This window comes from Manis javanica, chromosome 9 (assembly GCF_040802235.1).
Source record: "Manis javanica isolate MJ-LG chromosome 9, MJ_LKY, whole genome shotgun sequence".
Classification (NCBI taxonomy): Eukaryota; Metazoa; Chordata; class Mammalia; order Pholidota; family Manidae; genus Manis; species Manis javanica.
The window spans coordinates 60200347-60220868 of NC_133164.1; the positions used below are offsets into that span (position 1 = coordinate 60200347).

A 20522-nucleotide genomic window follows, 5' to 3' on the forward strand; every position below is an offset into this window, starting at 1 on the left:
TTTCGTTTATGTATTCTTTTGGGTCATTGAAGTATTTTATATTTTAGTTTTCTCCTTCTGTTAATCTGGTTTTTACATATTCTTTTCCTGTTATTTTAGTGATCACTCAGGGTATCATGACGTGTCTCCTTCACTTACTAAAGTTTAATAAAAATTCAGCTTTTTGGTTTTTTTGCTATTCTACCTCTTAGCATTACAAGGTCTTAAAACATTCAGTGTATTCCACTTTAGTCTTACAAGCTACTATTTTTTTATACCTTAATTCTCTATTTAAACCCCACATTGTGATGATGATTATGGTGATTACTATTATTAATACAGTCAGTATGCTTCTCTGACCTTTCATCTGAGGTTAATTTCCTTTTGCTTGAAAAATACTCCTAATTGCTTCTTTTAAAAAGGGTTTGCTGGTCATAAATTCTGTTTTTTGTGCCTCTAAAAATATCTTCTTCATCTTCATTCTTGAAGTATATTTTTATGTGATACTGACTTCCATATTACAAACAACTTTTAGCAATTTCTATATATTATTTCACATTATGATATTTTAAAAGTTGCTGTCAGTCTACTGTTAACTTCATTAAAAGTAATGAATCTTATTCTCTCTAGCTACATTTAAATTTTTTTCTTTGTTCCGTTTTTATCCGTCTTAATCATGTGCTTAGGTATCTTTTGTTCCATCCTGCTTGGGGACTTTGGGGTCTTCTTAAACCTTGGATTGTTGACTTTCACAAGTTTTAGAAAATTCTCAGCAATTATCTCTTTAAATATAATTTTTACTCCATTTCCTCTCGGCTTTTCTCCTCAGAGTTCAGTCACAAATATGGAAGACTTTCTCAGGGTATCCCTTTTTTCTGAAATGTTCTTTCTGTTCTGTATTTTGTTACTTTCTCTTTTATGGTTCATTCTGGAGACCTCTTTTTTTTGGACTTCTCTTCCAACTCTGATTCTTTTTTTCAGTTGTATCCAATTTTCTGTTAAACCCATCCCTTAGGTTCTTAATTTATAACTGTATTTTTCAGTTAATGGAATTTATATTTAGTTTGTTTCTTTATAATTTCTAGGCCTCTGTTGAGCCCTCAATTTTGTCTTCTATTTCCTTAAGTATGTTTTAGGTTTTATGTTAGATTTTATGTTTTAGATGTATGTTTTAGATTTTAATAACTTCATTGTCTATACACACCCATGACTGTTTCTCTGGCATTTGGACACAGACATGGGTGGGACATCATGTGTCATTAATTGATTAAGGGGTGGACTTTTACAGGAAAAGTTGAAATAATTTGAGGCCATGGAGATACCATCTTCCAGACAGGATTTGTGTTTGCTTCTGACAGGGAACGAGGAACACTGGTGATCTCTGATCACTTTAGCCCAGTAACGGGTAGGGCTGGTTGCAGCTGGGCTTCAGTCCTTAGGAGAGCAGCCTAATTTGTAGCCAGTTTGTAGCCCTTTGAAGTCTCATCCTAAAGCATAGATGTTTACTGTGGCTACCCCAAACCCCTCATCACTGGTGGACTGTGAACTCGATGTTCATACCTTTCCTGCCATAAGAACATCTTAGCTTAGCCTCTTCGTGAAGTTTTAGCAGCAGCCTCTTCTTGAAGCAGCAGATTCCCCTGGGAAAAAGTATCCCCAGTATTGGGCCTACCTTTCTGGGGTTCCTTCTTTTCTCAGATTTTGGTCCCATTGTTATTTCAATACTTTTTTTTAGCTCTCCAGTGCTTTCTAAGTCAGGTTTTTGGATATGCTGTCCAGTTCTCTTTGCTCTCAGCAGGAGTTAGTTTGCATCACTTAGTCTGCCATTAACAGGAGGCAGAAGTATTAACTTGCATATTCCCCCACTGCCCCTCCCGAGGCATACTCTCAATGTATAAAGAATGACAAATGATTCCTGCCCCTTATATCCTAATATTCCTGAGTCTTAGGCAAAATGCTCAAGTCCAGAAGGACAAGCCTCTTTTTTTTTTTCCTGAAGTTGGTATATACAGTATTGATTTCTGGTGTACAACTTAACTTGTATTTTTTAATATTAAATAGGTTTGTTACCTTGTTTACATTTCAGTCTTTTACCCATGGTTCCTATATATGTCTGGCTTATAAATCTAACAATTGAATGAAATTGCCAAGAATTATACTTGTAATTATAGTGGCTTAATGACTTCTCAATATCAGTATCTTAATTTTATGGCTTTAAATTATTCTTTGATTCATTTTTAGCACTTCTTTAACTCTCAGGTTTTTTTTTTTTTAATAATTGATCATCTCATTTAGTAAGTAAATCAGTACTCTACAATTAAAGTTGGTAACAGCTATCTTCTTTCATTAGGATATTTAACTGATATACCATTAATTTCTTGCTGCTATTAAATCTTATGTAGCATTTATAAAGATTAAACAAAGATGTACATGTCCTTAGAACTGAGGGAAATTTATCTGATGTAAATTTTCTCATTTCTAGGATACTTTCTTCATGAATAGCAAACCCCAAAGATACAAAGACAAGCTCCCTAATGCTGGTGATTCTGTACTTAGGATAAGCACCATTGCTTCAGCCATTGCAAATGCATCACTGAGTACTGATCCTTCTCAACTTGCTGCTATGATCAAGTCACTTTCAAATAAAACCAGAGTGGAGACTTTGCAGGAAGATAAGAAACAAAACGACTGTCCCCTTGTGTCTCATTTCTTACCTAATAATTTAGAAAAAAGTAATGGATCCAATACATTTGATATGGAGAAATACCTTAAAAAGACGGAAGTTAGTGGATATGAAGGTGGACTGGAAAACTTTTCAAGAGCTGGTGTGTCTGATATTTGGGATTTATCTTTGCCGAAAGAACAGACTACACAAGTCATCCATACAGTGGACTTAGATGTTACTAATGTAAGTGTAAGGGAACCAGAAGAAACTACAGCAGCTATTTTTTATGGTAAAAACAGAGAGAACAAGAACCAGGAATCATTTAGAGCAACAAAGTCTTCAAATTCAGTTCTTATAAATACAACAGAGAGTGAGAGTACAGTAGTTGATGTGAACACACATTCCATTGACAACAAATTAACAGATGCTGGTAACAGTGAAAAAGCTACCGCAGTATCTACTCCAACATCTAAGAGCTACTCATTAGTGAGGGACTTCAGAAGAGCCTCCCTTTGGCTGTCAGAAGAGAATGAAGAAATAGAAAATAATAGAGAAAATCAGAGGCAGGATGAATGTGTCAATGAGACAAGCAACAGTGAAAAGCAGGTGACTTTTGAAAAACATTCCACAACCTCACCTAAAAAAGTTGGTAAGTGTCAGAGTAATTGATCACATTTACAAAACTGCAGAGTGTTTTTCTTTCTGTTCTCATTGTAAAATTCACCTTTTCTGATAGATTTGAAAAATCCCTCTCCTGAGTGTGGCTCAGAGGACGACCAGAATAGTTTCAGACCTTCTACTTCTCCACTGAGTCACTCTTCTCCTAGTGAAATTTCTGGAACAAGTTTTTCAGGGTAGGTGCTTACCTTTTTTTTTTTAATAAAAATACATACTCAATATAGGAAAACTGGGAAAAAGTATAAAGAAGGAGATCATCGGTACTATCATCTCTCAGAGGTAACCAGTGTAAGTATTTTGTGAATTTCAAGCCATTTTTCTGTGCAAATCTTTATACTCTGCTTTTTTCACTTAAGATAATTCCCTGTATTTAAATGAAAATTAGTAATAGTACAGACTGAGTAATTTGTCATGGTTTCTTTGATGCTTTTGGTGGATAGTAGTAGATACTTACTGTATTTTACTGCTTTTTGCCATTTTAATGATTTTGAGATGAACAGCATTGCTTATAAAAATTTTTTCTGTATTTTGCCTGATTTCCTTAGGATAGATACCTAGAAGTGAAATTACCAAGTTAGAAATAAGAATGTTTTAAGGCTGTCTGTATTACCAGTTATTTCCTAAAAGGCTCTTAAAAGACTTGCACTCTTACCATCAATGTATGATCGGAGTGTCCATCTCACTGTTCTTCTTAGCATTTTAAATAACTTAGAAGTGTGAACATTTTTTTATCTTAAGTATTAATGTGCAATTAATACTAATGAGATTGTTAAATACCTTTTCAAGGGTTAGAATAAGAATCCTAATATTTTATAAGTTTTAACCCAAGCTATAAACTAACTTAACTTTCAACTTGTAAGAACTTCTTAAAATATAAAAATTTTTTCAAAAATGCTATATTAGCATTGTTCAAAAATTATATACATGAGTGTGTGTGTGTGTATATGTATGTGTAAAACAATGTAAATTGACTGCTTTATCATATGTGTATATGAATATTTATATAGATATGCAGGCACGTGTGTTTATTTCCTTCCCTTCTCTAGTCTCTCCTCTGCCTAGTTCCCCAATACCCTCACCAGGGAATTGCTGCTATTAGTTTCTTAGGTATTCTCGTAGAATTTCTTGATGCATGTATAAGCAAATACGAATATATGGTCTTACTGTCATCTCAGTGTAGGGTCCTTTACATGCTTCTTTTGTTTGCTATACAAGGTTATTTATGTACTCCTCTATTATATTCAAATTCCTGGAAATGAGATTGCAGGTCAAAGAGGGTATGCATTCATGTTCATATTAAATTAGTACACCCTCTATAGCAATTATGTGAATTTAATTTTCCTACCACCAGTTTAGGAGGGAGCCCGTTTTCCCACAGCCTCACCAAGAGAATATTTACAAAACTTCTTGAGTGTTGATAATCTGTTAGGTGAAGAAACTGGTATATCAGTACAATTTTAATTCCTATTTTTAAGAGTCGAGATGAGCATCTTCCTCCATATTTGTATTTCCCTTTCTATCAAATATCCATATTTGTTGCCTGTTTTTTCATGGATTGTTAGTCTATGTCTCCATTTCTATGAACCCTTGATATGTTAGAATGAACAGTCCTTTGTGATGAGTTACAGTTGCTAGTCTTCAGAAGTTTTTCTTTTTTTTGCTTGTATTTTTTGCCACACAGAAAGTATATTACATTTATGAATTTTTTCTCTTGTTATATTATAAAGACCTTTTATAAAAGGCGTTTCCCTAATGAGAGATTTTAATAAACAAAAATTCACTTAAGCAGTGAAATTATCAAAAATGTTCAGTATTGTGGAAAATATTGAATTTTATTTCAGAATTACCTATTGAGTGTTTCCCAAAGTGCCACCGAAGTTTTTGCATATTTATCTGAAATGATATGGGGAAGCTAGAGCTAATATTAGTGGAGAACTTTATTTTTTCCTGTTTCAAAGACTCTTTCTACCTACCTAATTTTGAAAAACTTTCATATACACAACTTATTTAACAGTTAAATTCACATTCTAAAGGACGTTAGAGATCATCCAGCACAGTCAAATATGAAGGTTATTTGTCTATGACTTGTTGTTTTTGATGTCATCTAGACATTTTTCTCCTTCATCTCCCCACTAATACTGGTCTATAAAGTTACCTAAGTGTTTATCTTTGTACTGTTAAATATTCTTCTACTTCTGACACTTGTTTTGCCAGCTTTTAAATGCTGTTCTTTGATTCCCATGACTGCTGTAACAAATTACCACAAATTGAGCAGTTTAACACAATAGAAATTTACTCTCTCACAATCTGTAGGTTGGAAGTACAGGGCCATATTCTCTCTAAAGCCTTTAGTGGGGGATCCTTCCTTGTCCCTTCCAGCTTCTGGTACCCTTAGGTGTTCATTGGCTTGTAGATGCATCACTCTAATTTCTGCCTCTATTCACATGCTGGTTTTTTTAGCCTATGGCTGAGTCCAAATTTCCCTCTTCCTCAAAGGACATCATTCATGGTGGATTAAGGGCCCAACCTACTCCACTATGACCTCATGTTAACTGATTATATCTATGATGACTCCATTTCCAAATAAGGCACATTCTGAGGTTTTTGCGGATTAAGACTTCAACATAGGAATTTGAGGAGACAACTCAGTCCATAGTACTATGTATTTACCAATGAGACAGTTAATGAACTGATTCTCATGTTCTTTCCTTTTCTCCTTTCTCCTTTTTTTTTTTAGTTATGTAATTTCTGTGTTAGCATTGCATTTACATTTGGATTTATCACTGTATCCTACACTTGTGTAGTTTTTGTTCTACAGTTAAATGTATATGGTTCTTGCCATCAGGTGCTTCCTCTCAGTCTCCTGAATTATGTTCTGTAGTAGTTTGCTTAGAGAGGAACTGAGGGAGCAATGTTCCCTAGGCTCTGTTGTGTTCCAAAGTTACTGTGGCTTTTGTACTTAAAGGACAGGATGGCTGTGTTTAAAATCTTTGACTTACACTTTCTTCCCTCAAGTTTTTTGTAGGGATTGCTTTACTGTCTCTGTGGAATGTAGGAGGGAAATTGGAGACAACCCTAACTCTTTTTGCCCCAGAATCGACTTGCTCTTTTTGTAAACTTAGGACAATAATGCTTTTCTTTCAAGCCTAGTAATTTCATTAGTCTGTATCTCTGTATTGACTCGTCATGGTTACTTTGCCCTGTCACAGCATACCTTGCAATATGTAGATTTAAGCAGTCTTTTATTTAGGGAAAGTTTTTTAAAATTATTTTTAAAAATACTATTCTTACTCCATCTCCCCACTGCCCCCACAAACTCCGGTGATGTATATGTGGGAACTATTTTGCTTGACTTCTGCATTTATTTTCTCAGTTCTTCCTTTATGAACTTTTTATTTTGGAATAATTATAGATCTACAAGCAGTTACAAAGATAGTATGGAGAGATCCATGTACCCGACCCAGCTTCCCCCAGTGGTTATATCTGACATTTTATAGCAGGGACACAACCAGGAACTTGTTGTGGGTATGTGAGGGTAAAATTCAGTGTCATTTTATCACAGGTGTGAATTCATGTAGCCATCTCCACAATCAAAGGTATAGAATTTTTCCACTGCTACAATGATCTGCCTCTTTCATAATTCCTGTTACATTTTGTTTGCATTCCACATTTCTCATCTCTAATTTCCTTGCAATGTTTTCTGTGATGTCTCTTTCCCCATGTGTACTTTCCAATTTCAAGTTGTTTTCTTTGGTTCTGATACTTTTTAATTGTATGTGAAGGCATTTAATAAAAGCTGTAAGTACTCTATAAATACTTCCATTATCATGATTTTTCCTCTCACCCTGCCCATTAGTGCTTGATCAGAGACAAAGTGCTGTGCTGGATGGTCTTGCTCTTGGACCCACCTGTTTTTCTTATGCTCCTAAGAAAATAGACTTGTCCAGTAGGTGTAGGAAACATACCTGAGAGAGATGCTAAACTTTCTCATGAACTTGGCATCTTGTCAGATGTTTGAATGAGGGCAGATGTTTACCTTCCTAAAGTGACCATGGAATTGGTAAGCTTACTCTGTACAGGGTGAGCTGGCCAAGCACTGCACTCTCACCTCTGAGCCTGGGGCAGAACAATAGGACTTAATGAGAAAAGGCTAATGTATAAGAGAATAAGTGTACTTGGATCTAAAATAGCTGGGAAGACAATGTGAGAGGGACATTAGGTTGCTGAGTTGCTTGGCATCCATGTTTTGCTGCCACAGTCACTAAAACAAATACTAGTTGAAGTTTCTTGATCAATATCTGGCATGTAGATTAATCTCTAAGTCGTTCCAGGGGCATGGTTAGGCTACTGGCAAGCTTATTGGCAGGTTTTGACCCACTCCTTACCCAGTTTTAGGATTTCACAGCATGCATTGTTGTATTATATTTTTATTGATGTATAATTAACAGACAGTAAAGCACACAAATCTTAGGGGTTTCACTCAGTGAGTTTTTGACACTTAAGTACACTTGGTTAAACACCACCCTGATGTATACAGAGCATTAACAAAATACTAGTTAGTGAATATTTTTCCTTTTATTTCCATTTTTATTATACTTCACCCCATTAATGATCCTTTGCTCTTTTCCCGTCAGTTCTTCTCCCCCACTCCCGCTTCCACCCCCACCCAAGAACCCACTTTCTGATTTATATGACCATGATTGAGCATCTTATATGAATGGAATCATATAGCACATTTTGGGTATGTCTAGTTTCTATTGTTTAATGTGTTTCTGAGATTCATCCTGTTGCACGTATCAATAGCTCACTGTGTCTGTTGCTGCATAGTACTTCACTGTATGAATGTTGCCGCTTACTGCTTATCCACTCTTCTGCACAGTAGGCATCTTTGTCTAAGCCTACTTTCCAGCTCCATTTTGATGTTCCTATATTGCATTCTCTCCTTTTGTCCTTCATCAATTCAAGAGATTGTCAGTCTCTTCAGTTGATTCTCCTGAATTACAATAACCTCTGTACACACAGTTCTTTCTTAAACTAAAGCAAGTTTTATTTTTTCTTTGTTGCCTGTTTCACTTCCTCCCCCCTCCTTTGGAGCACACCAATTTGCCCATTAGTTAATGCTCCCCTCTCTGGTCATCTATGACTATTTTCATTTAAAAAATTTTTCATTTCTTTATACATTCACTCTGTATTGCAGGATAGCGGTTCAAATGTTTATCCTCTTACTAATTTTTAACTGTACTCTTTAATTAATGCCAACATAGACTATAATTTTGTTCTCATTTACTTTTATTGAAATCTTCCTTATACTTACTGTAATAAAACGGGTTTGCTTTTTCATTCTATTATTTTTCTGGCTTCTGCCAGCTTGTATTCCATTAAGTTTTTATATTAGTGGTCATAATCTTCATCTGTTGAGTGGCCACACTTTTTGGGGAGTGCACTTTATCTGATAAGTTTTGCTGCTCATTAGCATTCATACTAACTGGTCTTCTAGCATCTAATTAGTTTCCAGCAGGTCATTAGAACTGATTTAGAGTTTCTAATTCCAGGTCTGCCTTTGAGTTTCTCTATGGCCAGCACCTTTGGCAGATTTTGGATTCTGTTAAAGTCTGACTTCTCACCATCCTTTTATTTCCATGTTTTATTATAGTTCACTTCTTAATACTTGATGTAATACAACCTAAATGCATTTGTTCCTGTCAATCAAAGGAGCTAGACTAAAACAACACATCACCCCAGTAACCCAGAACTCTTTTATGTTTTATCATGGTATCTGTGTGTTTGTGTGTGTGTGTGTCCATATGTGTTTGTATACAGGAGCCCATGTAGGTGCATGTCATGCAGTTGCTAAAATAGTCCTGAAGCAATTTGGTTAATATTTTGTTTCCTTTACTTAGAAGTTCAGTAACTAGTATTTTGTTGTACTGTCTTGATATTTTGAGCTTTTTAGAAGTCCAAAATTCAAAATGAAGTTTTCTCTATGTCCATTGCCCAGCTTAGTATTCAGAACTTTATGCAAAAAAAGTGATGAGGTAAAATTCAGTCAAATTAAGGGCTGAATCAAAACTAAATAGGTACAGCAACAGCAACTGTTTCCCCTCCATTTGATGAGTGGGGCTGGTCCTGGGATGGGTATTGGCTAACAGAATATAGGGCGTGCATTAAATACATGCAGGAACATATTTGCTGCTTTTTAATCTTTTTTTTTAAGTTAATGATGAACATCTTTCTGAATCAAAGGACAATATTCAATAGCATGATTTCAATTGGCTGCATAGTGCTTTGTGTGTTTGTGCCATCATTTCCATGGCCTGGTTCCTCCAATATGACATCTAAGATTCCTGACTTCATTATCATTAGTGATATATGGTGACATCTCCTTTCAGCCAAGTCTTTGTAATTAGCATCAATTTCTTTTTTTAGAATTAATTCCTAGATTTAGAATGTCTGAGTCATGGGGCTTTTAATATGCATTGCTTAATTGCTCACCCAAAAAGGTGTACCACTTTATATTCCTCTCAGCAATATGTGAGTGTGCCCATTTCTTTGTATTTATTATTTGATTCTTATCTTCATCTTTGCTCTTTGAGGGCAGGAATTTCTTTTTTTTCCTAATTCTTTTTTTTTTTTTTCCTGGTATCATTAATCTACAATTACATTACATGAGTAACATTATGGTTACTAGACTCACCCATCACCAAGTCCCACCCACACATGCCATTACAGTCACTGTCCATCAGCGTTGTAAGATGCTATAGAATCCCTACTTGTTTTCTTTCTGTTGTACAGCCCTCCCCGTGTCCCCCCACACATTATGTCTGCTAATCGTAATGCCCCTTTCCCCCCATTGTCCCTCCCTTCCCACCCATCCTCCCCAGTCCCTTTCCCTTTGGTAACTGTTGGTCCATTCTTGGGTTCTGTGCGGCTCCTGCTGTTTTGTTCCTTCGGTTTCTTTTCTTTGTTCTTATACTCCACATATGAGTGAAATCATTTGGTACTTCTCTTTTCCTGCCTGGCTTATTTCACTGAGCATAATACTCTCTAGCTCCATCCATGTTCTTGGAAATGGTAGAATTTGTTTTCTTCTTATTGCTGAATAATATGCCATTGTGTATATGTACCACATCTTCTTTATCCATTCATCTACTGATGGACACTTAGGTTGCTTCCATTTCTTCGCTATTGTAAATAGTGCTATGATAAACATAGGGGTGCATATGTCTTTTTCAAACTGGGCTGCTGCATTCTTAGGGTAAATTCCTAGGAGTGGAATTCCTGGGTCAAATGGTATTTTTATTTTTAGTTTTTGAGGAACCTCCGTACTGCTTTCCACAAAGGTTGAACTAATATACATTCCCACCAGCAGTGTAGGAGGGTTCCCCTTTCTCCACATCCTCACCAACATTTGTTGTTTGTCTTTTGAATGGTGGTGATCCTTACTGGTGTGAGGTGATATCTCATTGTGATTTTAATTTGCATTTCTCTGATGATAAGCAATGTTGAGCATCATGTGCCTATTGGCTATCTGAATTTCTTCTTTGCAGAAGTGTCTGTTCAGCTCCTCTGCCCATTTTTTAATTGGTTTATTTGCTTTTTGTTTGTTGAGGTGTGTGAGGTCCTTATATATTTTGGATGTCAATCCTTTATTGGATATGTTGTTTATGAATATATTCTCCCATACTGTAGGTTGTCTTATTGTTCTGTTGATGATGTCCTTTGCTGTACAGAAGTTTTTCAGGTTGATATAGTCCCACTTGGTCATTTTTGCTTTTGTTTCCCTTGCCCGAGGAGGTATGTTCATGAAGAAATTGCTCATGTATATGTCCAAGAGATTTTTTCCTATGTTTTTTCCTAAGAGTTTTGTGGTTTCATGACTTACATTCAGGTCTTTGATCCATTTTGAATTTACTTTTGTGTATGGGGTTAGACAGTGATCCAGTTTCATTCTCTTATATGTAGCTGTCCAGTTTTGCCAACACCAGCTGTTGAAGAGGTTGTCATTTCCCCATTGTATATCCATGGCTCTTTTATCGTTTATTCATTGACCATATATGTTTGGGTTAATATCTGGACTCTCTATTTTGTTCCACTGGTCTGTGGGTCTGTTCTTGTGCCAGTACCAAATTGTCTTGATTACTGTGGCTTTGTAGTAGAGCTTGGAGTTGGGAAGCGAGATGTCCCCTCCTTTATTCTTCCTTCTCAGGATTGCTTTGGTTGTTCATGGTCTTTTGTGGTTCTATATGAATTTTAGAACTATTTGTTCCAGGTCGCTGAAGAATAGGGATTGCATTGAATCCAAAGATTGCTTTAGGCCAGATGGCCATTTTGACAGTATTAATTCTACCCAAGAGCATGGGATGTATTTCCATTTTTTAGTGTCCTCTTTAATTTCTCTTTAGAGTGTCTTGTAGTTTTCAGGGTATAGGTCTTTCACTTCCTTGTTTAGGTTTATTCCTAGGTATTTTATTCTTTTTGGTGCAATTGTGAATGGAATTGTTTTCCTGATTTCTTTCTGTTAGCTTATAGTTAGTGTATAGGAAAACAACCGATTTCTGTGTATTAATTTTGTACCCTAAAACTTTCTGAATTCAGATATTAGTTCTGGTAGGTTTGGAGTGGAGTCTTTAGGGTTTTTTATGTACAATATCATGTCATCTGCAAATAGTGGCAGTTTGACTTCTTCTTTACCAATCTGGATGCCTTGTATTTCTTTGTTTTGTCTGATTGCCATGGGTAGGATCTCCAGTACTATGTTGAATAACAGTGGGGAGAGTGGGCATCCTGGTCTTGTTCCCACTCTTACATGAAAAGCTTTCAGATTCTCCCTGTTCAGTATGATGTTGGCTGCGGGTTTGTCATATATGGCCGTTATTATGTTGAGGTACTTGCCCTGTATACCCATTTTGTTGAGAGTTTTTATCATGAATGGATGTTGAATTTTGTTGAATGCTTTTTCAGCATCTGTGGAGATGATCCTGTTGTTTTGTCCTTCTTTTTGTTGATGTGGTGGATGATGTTGATGGATTTTCGAATGTTGTACCATTCTTGCATCCCTGAGATGAATCCCACGTGATCATGATGTATGATCCTCTTGATATATTTTTGAATTCGGCTTGCTAATATTTTATTGAGTATTTTTGCATGTATGTTCATCAGGGATATTGGTCTGTAATTTTCTTTTATTGTGGGGTCCTTCCTGGTTTTGGTATTGGAGTCATGCTGGCTTTATAGAATGAGTTTGAAAGTATTCCCGCCTCTTCTATTTTTTGGAAAACTTTAAGGAGAATGAGAATCATGTTTTCTCTGTATGTCTGATAAAATTCAGCAGTGAATCCATCTAGCCCAGGGGTTTTGTTCTTCGTAGTTTTTTGATTACTGATTCAATTTTGTTGCTGGTAATTGGTCTGTTTAGATTTTCTGATTCTTCCTTGGTGAGTCGTGGAAGGTTGTATTTTTCCAGGAAGTTATCCATTTCTTCTCAGTTTTGCAGCTTTTTAGCATTTAGATTTTCATAATATTCTGTAATAATTCTTTGTATTTCTGTGGTGTCCATCATGATTTTTCCTTTCTCATTTCTGATTTTGTTTATGTGTGTAGATTCCCTTTTTCTCTTAAGAAATCTGACTAGAAGTTTATCTGTTTTGTTTATTTCCTCAAAGAACCAGCTCTTGGTTTCACTGATTTTTTTCTGTTGTTTTATGCTTCTCAATTATATTTATTTATTCTCTGATGTTTATTATGTCCCTCCTTTTGCTGACTTTGGGCCTCATTTTTTCTTCTTTTTCCAATTTCAATAATTGTGACTTTAGACTATTCATTTGGGATTGTTCTTCCTCCTTTAATAGGCCTGGATTGCAATATACTTTCCTCTTAGAACTGCTTCACTGCATCCCAGAGAAGTTGGGGTGTTGTGCTGTTGTTGTCACTTTTTCTCCATGTATTGCTTGATCTCTGTTTTAATTTGGTCACTGATGCATTGATTATTTAGCAGCATGTTGTTAAGCCTCTGTGTGTTTGTGAGCCTTTTTGTTTACCTTGTACAATTTATTTGTAGTTTTATACCTTTGTTATCTGAAAAGTTGATTAGTTCAATTTCAATCTTTTTGAATTCCCTGAGGTTCTTTCTGTGGCCTACTATATGGTCTATTCTGGAAAATGTTCTGTGTGCACTTGAGAAGAGTGTGTGTCCTTCTGCTTTTGGGTGTAGAGTTCTGTAGATGTCTTTTAGGTCCATCTGTTCTAGTGTGTTGTTCAGTGCCTCTGTGTCCTTACTTATTTTCTGTCTAGTTGATCTGTCCTTTGGAGTGAGTGGTGTGTTGAAGTCTCCTAAAATGAACACACTGCATTCTGTTTCCTCCTTTAATTCTGTTTGTATTTGTTTCACATATGTTGGTGCTCCTGTGTTGGGTGAATATATATTTTTAATCGTTATAACCTCTTGTTGGACTGACCCCTTTATCATTATGTAATGTCCTTCTTTATCTCTTGCTTCTTTCTTGTGAAGTCTATTTTGTCTGATATAAGTACTTCAATACCTGCTTTTTTCTCCCTGTTGTTTGCATGACATATCTTTGTCCATCCCTTCACTTTTAGTCTGTGTATGTCTTTGGGTTTGAAATGAGACTCTTGTAAGCAGCACATAGAGGGGTCTTGCTTTTTCATCCATTCTATTACTCTGTGTCTTTTGATTGGTACATTTAGTCCATGTACATTTGGGGTGATTATCGATATATCTGTATTTATTGCCATTGCAGGGTTTGTATTCGTGGTTACAAAAGATTCAAGGGTAGCTTCTTTAGTATCTCACTGTCTAACTAAACTCACTTATTAACCTATTATAAACACAGTCTGATGAATCTTTATTTCTCTCCCTTCTTATTCATCCTCCTCCATTCTTGATATGTTAGGTGTTTTATTCTGTACTCTTTTGTGTTTCCTTTGACTGTTTTTGTGGATAGTTGATTTTATTTTTTGTCTTTAGTTGGTATTTGGTTTTTCTGCTTTCTTTGTGTGATTTTATTTCCTGTGGTGACATCTGTTTAGTCTTAAGAGTGCTTCCATCCAGAGCAGTCCCTTTAAAATACCCCGTAGAGGTGGTTTGTTGGAGGCAAATTCCCTCAACTTTTGCTTGTCTGGAAATTGTTTAATCCCTCCTTCAAATTTAAATGATAATCTTGCTGGATATAGTATTCTTGGTTCAAGGCCCTTCTGTTGCATTGCATTAAGTATATCATGCCATTCTCTTCTGGCCTGTAAAGTTTCTGTTGAGAAGTCTGATGATAGCCTGATGGGTTTTCCTTTGTAGGTGACTTTTTTTTCTCTCTGGCTGCCTTTATTACTCTGTCCTTGTCTTTGATCTTTGCCATTGTAATTGTTATATGTCTTGGTGTTGTCCTCCTTGGTTCCCTTGTGTTAGGAGATCTGTGGCCTTCCATGGTCTGAGAGACTATTTCCTTCCCCAGCTTGGGGACATTTTCAGCAATTATTTCTTCAAAGACACTTTCTATCCCTTTTTCTCTCTCTTCTTCATCTGGTACCCCTATAATGTGAATATTGTTTGATTTGGATTCGTCACATAGTTCTCTTAATATTCTTCCATTCCTAGAGATCCTTTTATCTCTCTCTCTGCCTCAGCTTCTCTGTGTTCCTATTCTCTAATTTCTATTCCATTAACAGTCTCTTGCACCTCATCCAGTCTGTTCTTCAGCCCTTCTATTTCATTTCTCTTATCTCCCTCCAGACTTCATCCCTTAGCTCTTGCATATTTCTCTGCAGCTCCCTCAGCATGGTTATGAGTTTTATTTTGAATTCTTTTTCAGGGAGTTTGGTTATATCTTTCTCACTAGGCCCTCTGTCTGGGGTTGTCTGAGTGAGTTTTGACTGGGCCAGATTCTTCTGCCTTTCCATGGTGATGGAAATGGTCGCAGGCACGTGGCACGTGTGTCAGCTGGGAGAACAAAGTCCTTTCCTGCTTATGGGTCGCCTTGCTCTTCTCTGCTGCCTGTGCAGTCTAACCGCGCACTGGCAGCAGCCTCTGGGTTAATCTGCTGAGCTACTGTGAGGGGGGGCATCCCTCCGGTTAGCCTAGCGCACTGCAGGGGGTCACTGCCTATCCTGGTGTGTTCTCCTATGAGAACGGCACCCCTTTGTGCCTTCCGGTCCTTGCTCCAGCTTCCGCTTCCTGTGCTGGTTACCCATACACCAGGAGGCAGTCTCTGGGATAATCTCCTGAGCTGCCGCGGGTGCAGCCACTCTCGGGCTTGCCTAAAACACTGCCAGGGTTCGCAGCCACACTGGGTGTATTCTCCTGCGAGAATGGTGCCCCTTCGTGCTTTCCAAACCTTGCTCCAGCTTCTGCTGCCTGTCCCAGTTAGCTGCACGCTGGGATGAGACTCTGTGGTTGCTGTGGGCTGGGCTGCTCTCCGGCTGCTCCGCAGCTGTGGCAGGTCAGCCGGTCCACTCGCTGTGCCGGTCAGGGGAAACGAATGGCAGGCTGCTTATCGCTGTGAGGGGCTTCGGGGCTGGTTTACCCCCCAGAGGGTTACGGATCCCAAAGTTCCTCAAGATTTCCAGCCTGCTGGGCTGAGTGTGCTTGGACGATTTTGTTCAGCTGTTGAGCCCTTGTCCTTTTAAGACTTAAAAAGCACTGGCTTTTCTTTTGTCCCAGGGGAGCCGGCTGTGGGGACCCACTCGCAGTCTCCATCTCGGACCCTTCCATTTCTCTAATATCCATTACACCATGCAATGTGTGTCTATGCTCCTGATGCAGATTACTAGGGCTGGTTATTTAATAGTCCTGTGCTTCCACTCTCACCCCACTCTGACTCTTTTCCTCCCACTGGTGAGCTGGGATGGGGAAAGTGCTCTGGTCCCTCTGGGTCACGGCTTTGTATTTCACCCCCTTTGTCAGATGCTGAATTCTTGCACATGTAAATGTAGCCTGGCTGTTGTACTGTATCTTCTGGTCTCTCTTTTAGGAATAGTTCAATTTGTTGTATTTTGAAAAATATATATGGTTTTCAACTTTACATTTCCCTGTATGGCCCTGGAAGATGACTGGTTAGCCAGAGACGGGTAAGATTCCTCAAGGGAGGAACAACCTAAGACAGGCACAGTCGCAGGGGGGCCATCAGGTGAGAAATTGAGGATCAACAGAGGTGAGGCTCAGAACCTCACCCCCCCTGCTTTGAGAGAAATCTTCTGCATCCGTGGATGTTTTGCTGCCCTTGTCTAGCTTGGATTAATACTTAGTCCATAGGCACACACCTGATCATCTACATTTGCCCTCTTACAGCACTAAACTATGTTTTCTACCTTTATCTTGCATCTACCTACCACTTCAGCATTTTATTAAAAATAAAAATAATAATAATAATAAAGGGAGAAATGTGGGATCAACATATAAATCAAGTATAAAAATCAAATGAATATTCATATTTGACCTGATTGTTTATAGTTCATAATGCGTGATCAAAACTGAAAGTTTCTGTGATGAATGCCCTTGTACTGTTCACCATGTAAGAATTTATTCACTATGTAAGAATTCATTCACCATGTAAAAACTTGTTCGTTATGCTTCAGAAGATTGGAGACTGACGAGAATTAGGCTTGAGATGGATTAATGATTGTACATTGAGCATTGACCCCCCTATACTGAATTTTATTGTTGTTAACAACCATTTGATCAATAAATATGAGAGATGCCCTCTCAAAAAAATATATATATATACATATATATGGTTTTGGGAGGAGATGTCCGCCAGAGGGCAGGAATTTTTTAATGCTCTGCCCATCAGATATTAGTAAATTTTTATTGGATAAAAGCTGATGTTATGTGACTGTCTACACATTTAATGAAAATGCCACAACATTTTGCTTTTATGGTAGCATATCAGGTACTTCATTCATAGGAATATACTGTATAATTCAGATAACTAAGGGTAGAAAAATTGAATGCATGGTTGATTTATTGTAAATGCTAGCCTGAGCAGAAACTGTCGATTTGACAAGATTGAGGCAAGCAGGAATGGCCTTTTGCTGGTGTAGATAATTATGGAATGGACAACCCCAACCACCAGATTTCTCTCTCAGGTGTGCTGCCGAGTGTTCCACAGTTCATCATCAGAAGCCCCCCTGTAGGAGTGAGTTGTGTCAGTTGATGTGTTCACAGGCTGGTGTGAGCAGGCTGACTTATGTGTCTGAACAAGAGAGCACCTATCCCACCACAACCTCTCATCATGGCCTTGAGGACCAAAAGGTGAGCAGCACTTTATTTCTTTAGTAAGCCTTCTGGCTCCAAAGTGTTACTGATGTAAAACTCAGTCTGTAGTGCAGGCCTGTACAATTTCTGTTGCTATTTTGCCTTTAACATAAATGTGTATATGTGCATTTGTGTGTGCATTTTGATCGAACAACTGCTTACGCTGGGTAGGCACTAGGAGTACAAATATTTTAGTATCTGCCCTCAAAAAGTTCTCAGCCTGGTAGAGAACACATGCAAGACAAGCTGTGGAGTGAAATGCACTATGATAAGACCTATGATCGGGGATTCAGAAGGAAATGACTAAAAACCTGATGGGGGTTGGGGAGAGTGGTTTAGCAGAAGTTTATTTTGGGGAAGGACAGGTAATACATTGAAGCCATAGTTTGTTGGACTGGTTGGGATTAGGCAGAGAGGAAGCAGGAAGGTGGGGTGGAAGGCGGGAGTTATATAAAATACACAAAGAAGTTTGGAGTGGCTTCTGGGAACCTTTTACTTGGGGAAAGGATGGGCCAAATCAGGAAGAGTCTTTTTGTAAAATTTGGGAGTTTGAAGCCTCTTAATAAGGAGAACACTGAACACTGACCTGATCTGTGTTTTAAAAGGTCATTTGCAGGAGCAGTATGGAGGAGGCATTGAAGGTGGGGGCAAGATTGAAACCGGGATAGTTTGACACAGGCTACTATAGTCAGTCAGGTGAAAGATAATGCGGGGACTAAGGTTGTGGCAGTTGAGGGTGAGAGAGAAGCAGACAGACCTGATTTATGTGAGAGAAGCTAGGATTTTATCATCTGTGTGTGTTTTGTAAATGTGAAAATATTTAGTTTGTCAATGAGGTGAATATGACCTGTGAGTATGCAATATAGACCTCTACCAATCTGTTACTAAATACATTCACCAAAGTTAGTATACATACGATGTAACGATGTCCTCTTAGGAAAATTGTATGCTTGTTTCACTGAATGCTGTCTTTTTGATGATGCCTCTCAGCTACTTTATGAGACAGATTATAATTTCCCTAAGCCTATTTCTTCATCTGTAAAGAGGGACAGTGATGTGAGGATAGGGCTTGGCACCAAGAAGTCACCACTGAGTACATATTGGCTGTTAGTTATTTTTATTGATTGATTGATTGATGGTGATGACTAACAAATTATCCGATCTTTGTTTATTGTTTTCTTTGTTTCTAAAGCATTGGTCTAGGAGAAATTTCCAAACCAAGTACCAAGAATAATCAGTGAAGGCTAAGCTTATTTTAATTTGTGTGTATATTCCAGCTGGTCCACCTTGCAGAGCTATAGCTGTAACGGCTAAGGTTATACATGATAAAATGAGCATATGGACATTGACTAGTAGGGCTGTTACTCCATACTTAAGAACATAGAACTACATAATTTTGACATTGGAAAATGGAGCTCATAAAAAGCATCAGCAAGCCTAACAGCAATATAGACAAATAGCAGGAGTGAGAGCCCTGGAGCTGCCTTCAGAGCTATCTAACTTCATGTCACTATCATTTGCAGGCTTGCTCAACCTCCTTGACCCCCACCCCATTCCTTTGTTACTAACTTACTTAGATTTCTATTACACAGCTTACAGAAAAGATCCCTTAAAACTGCACAGTTACTTGTCTCTGGTCCTTTATCTATGTAAATTTTTCAGATATAATTAGTGTACCCCTCCTCCCTCCTCTTTAGTCTCTTCATAATTATTTCTATAAAACAATGAATGCAAATTTTCTGACTTTTAATCCTGCATTTCACAACTGCAAAACTGCTTTGTGTAAGCCAGCTGTCTTTCAGACACATTGAAATGTCTGAAAAATGTCATGTAGATCTTTTTATTATGTTGTTTGAGTTCATATGAGCATGTTTGAATTTGTATTATTTAGGTTATATGTGGGTTATTTCTTAACATTTTTTGTCGCACTCAGAGTGACATCACCAGTGAGTTGAGTACCACAATTATCCAAGGCAGTCCAGTCCCATCTGAAGAACAGGCTGTGGAAAAGTTAAGAGAACAAGGTCCATTTGAAAGCAGAGGAAAAAGAACATTATCGTATATTATCCAGAAAAACTCAGATATGGGAAATGTGACTGAAACCACTTCTCTGACTAGCAAACCTGAAGATCTAAAACCAAACTTTAGCTTGAGGAAAGAGCTTTGCTGCCAAAGTGGAGATGTATTGAAAAGCAGCACAAGAAGTATGAAGTCAGGCCCCAGTGAACTGAGCCAGATGAGCCTGGCTGTACCAGGCGGGTCAGATCACAGCCTCCCAGCTGTGTCAATGCCGCCACTCCACCCCGTAGTGCACCCTGTGACTGTGAACCATGGTGACAGGATAACTTCTGGAGATGCCCTGAAAGCCCACTGCAGGTGGAGTGGCCAGGTTCCTCCTGAGCAGGCCTCCAGAGCCCCGCAGTCCGCAGATCCCAGCACCGAGCCTCACGGTCCTGCAGCCCCTGCATTCTCGGCTCTGCATGCTTTCCCCACAGTACCCTTCACCCAGCAGAATTCGGGAGCACTGCCTTCTGCCAGAGACATGGTGCTGCCACATGCTGGTAGCGCTCCAGCCTGTGGACTCTTAGGAAGTTGTCCTTACCCTGCTGTGCCAGTGGCAGGCGAGCACATGGGGATCTGTCTAGGTCAAAATAACGGTTCTGGATTGATGGGTTCTTCTCTTTGTAACCTATATTCTAATGCCTTAAATCAGAATTTTCTAAGCACAGCAAAACTTTTTCCTGGGCAGCCTGTTGGTGCAAACTGTGGAATTGAACCGTGGGATTCAGGAATGATGTCAGGATCTGGTAAGATGCCTTTTCTGTGTTACTGCTTATTGTTGCTTACTATAAAAAATTGAATTTTCTCAAATGAGACTACAAAACGACTTTGTTTTAAGGAGATACAGGTTGGCCTGAATTTCTTGTAAGTTTTTTT

General features: G+C 38.1%; 1 protein-coding gene across 10 annotated transcripts in view; it reads left to right on the plus strand.

Moving 5' to 3' along the window:
- Positions 1-20522, plus strand: part of CEP192 (centrosomal protein 192) — a 181615-nt gene that overhangs the window by 73599 nt on the left and 87494 nt on the right. For all 10 annotated transcript variants that reach the window (XR_012121089.1, XR_012121091.1, XR_012121090.1 and 7 more), the window contains exons 16-19: positions 2462-3293; positions 3381-3498; positions 17417-17582; positions 19519-20392. Coding sequence is in view for 5 of the 10 variants with exons in the window: in XM_073212683.1 (XP_073068784.1) it covers positions 2462-3293; positions 3381-3498; positions 17417-17582; positions 19519-20392 (1990 nt within the window). In the remaining 5 variants the exon portion in view is untranslated. The remainder of the gene's footprint in view (positions 1-2461; positions 3294-3380; positions 3499-17416; positions 17583-19518; positions 20393-20522) is intronic.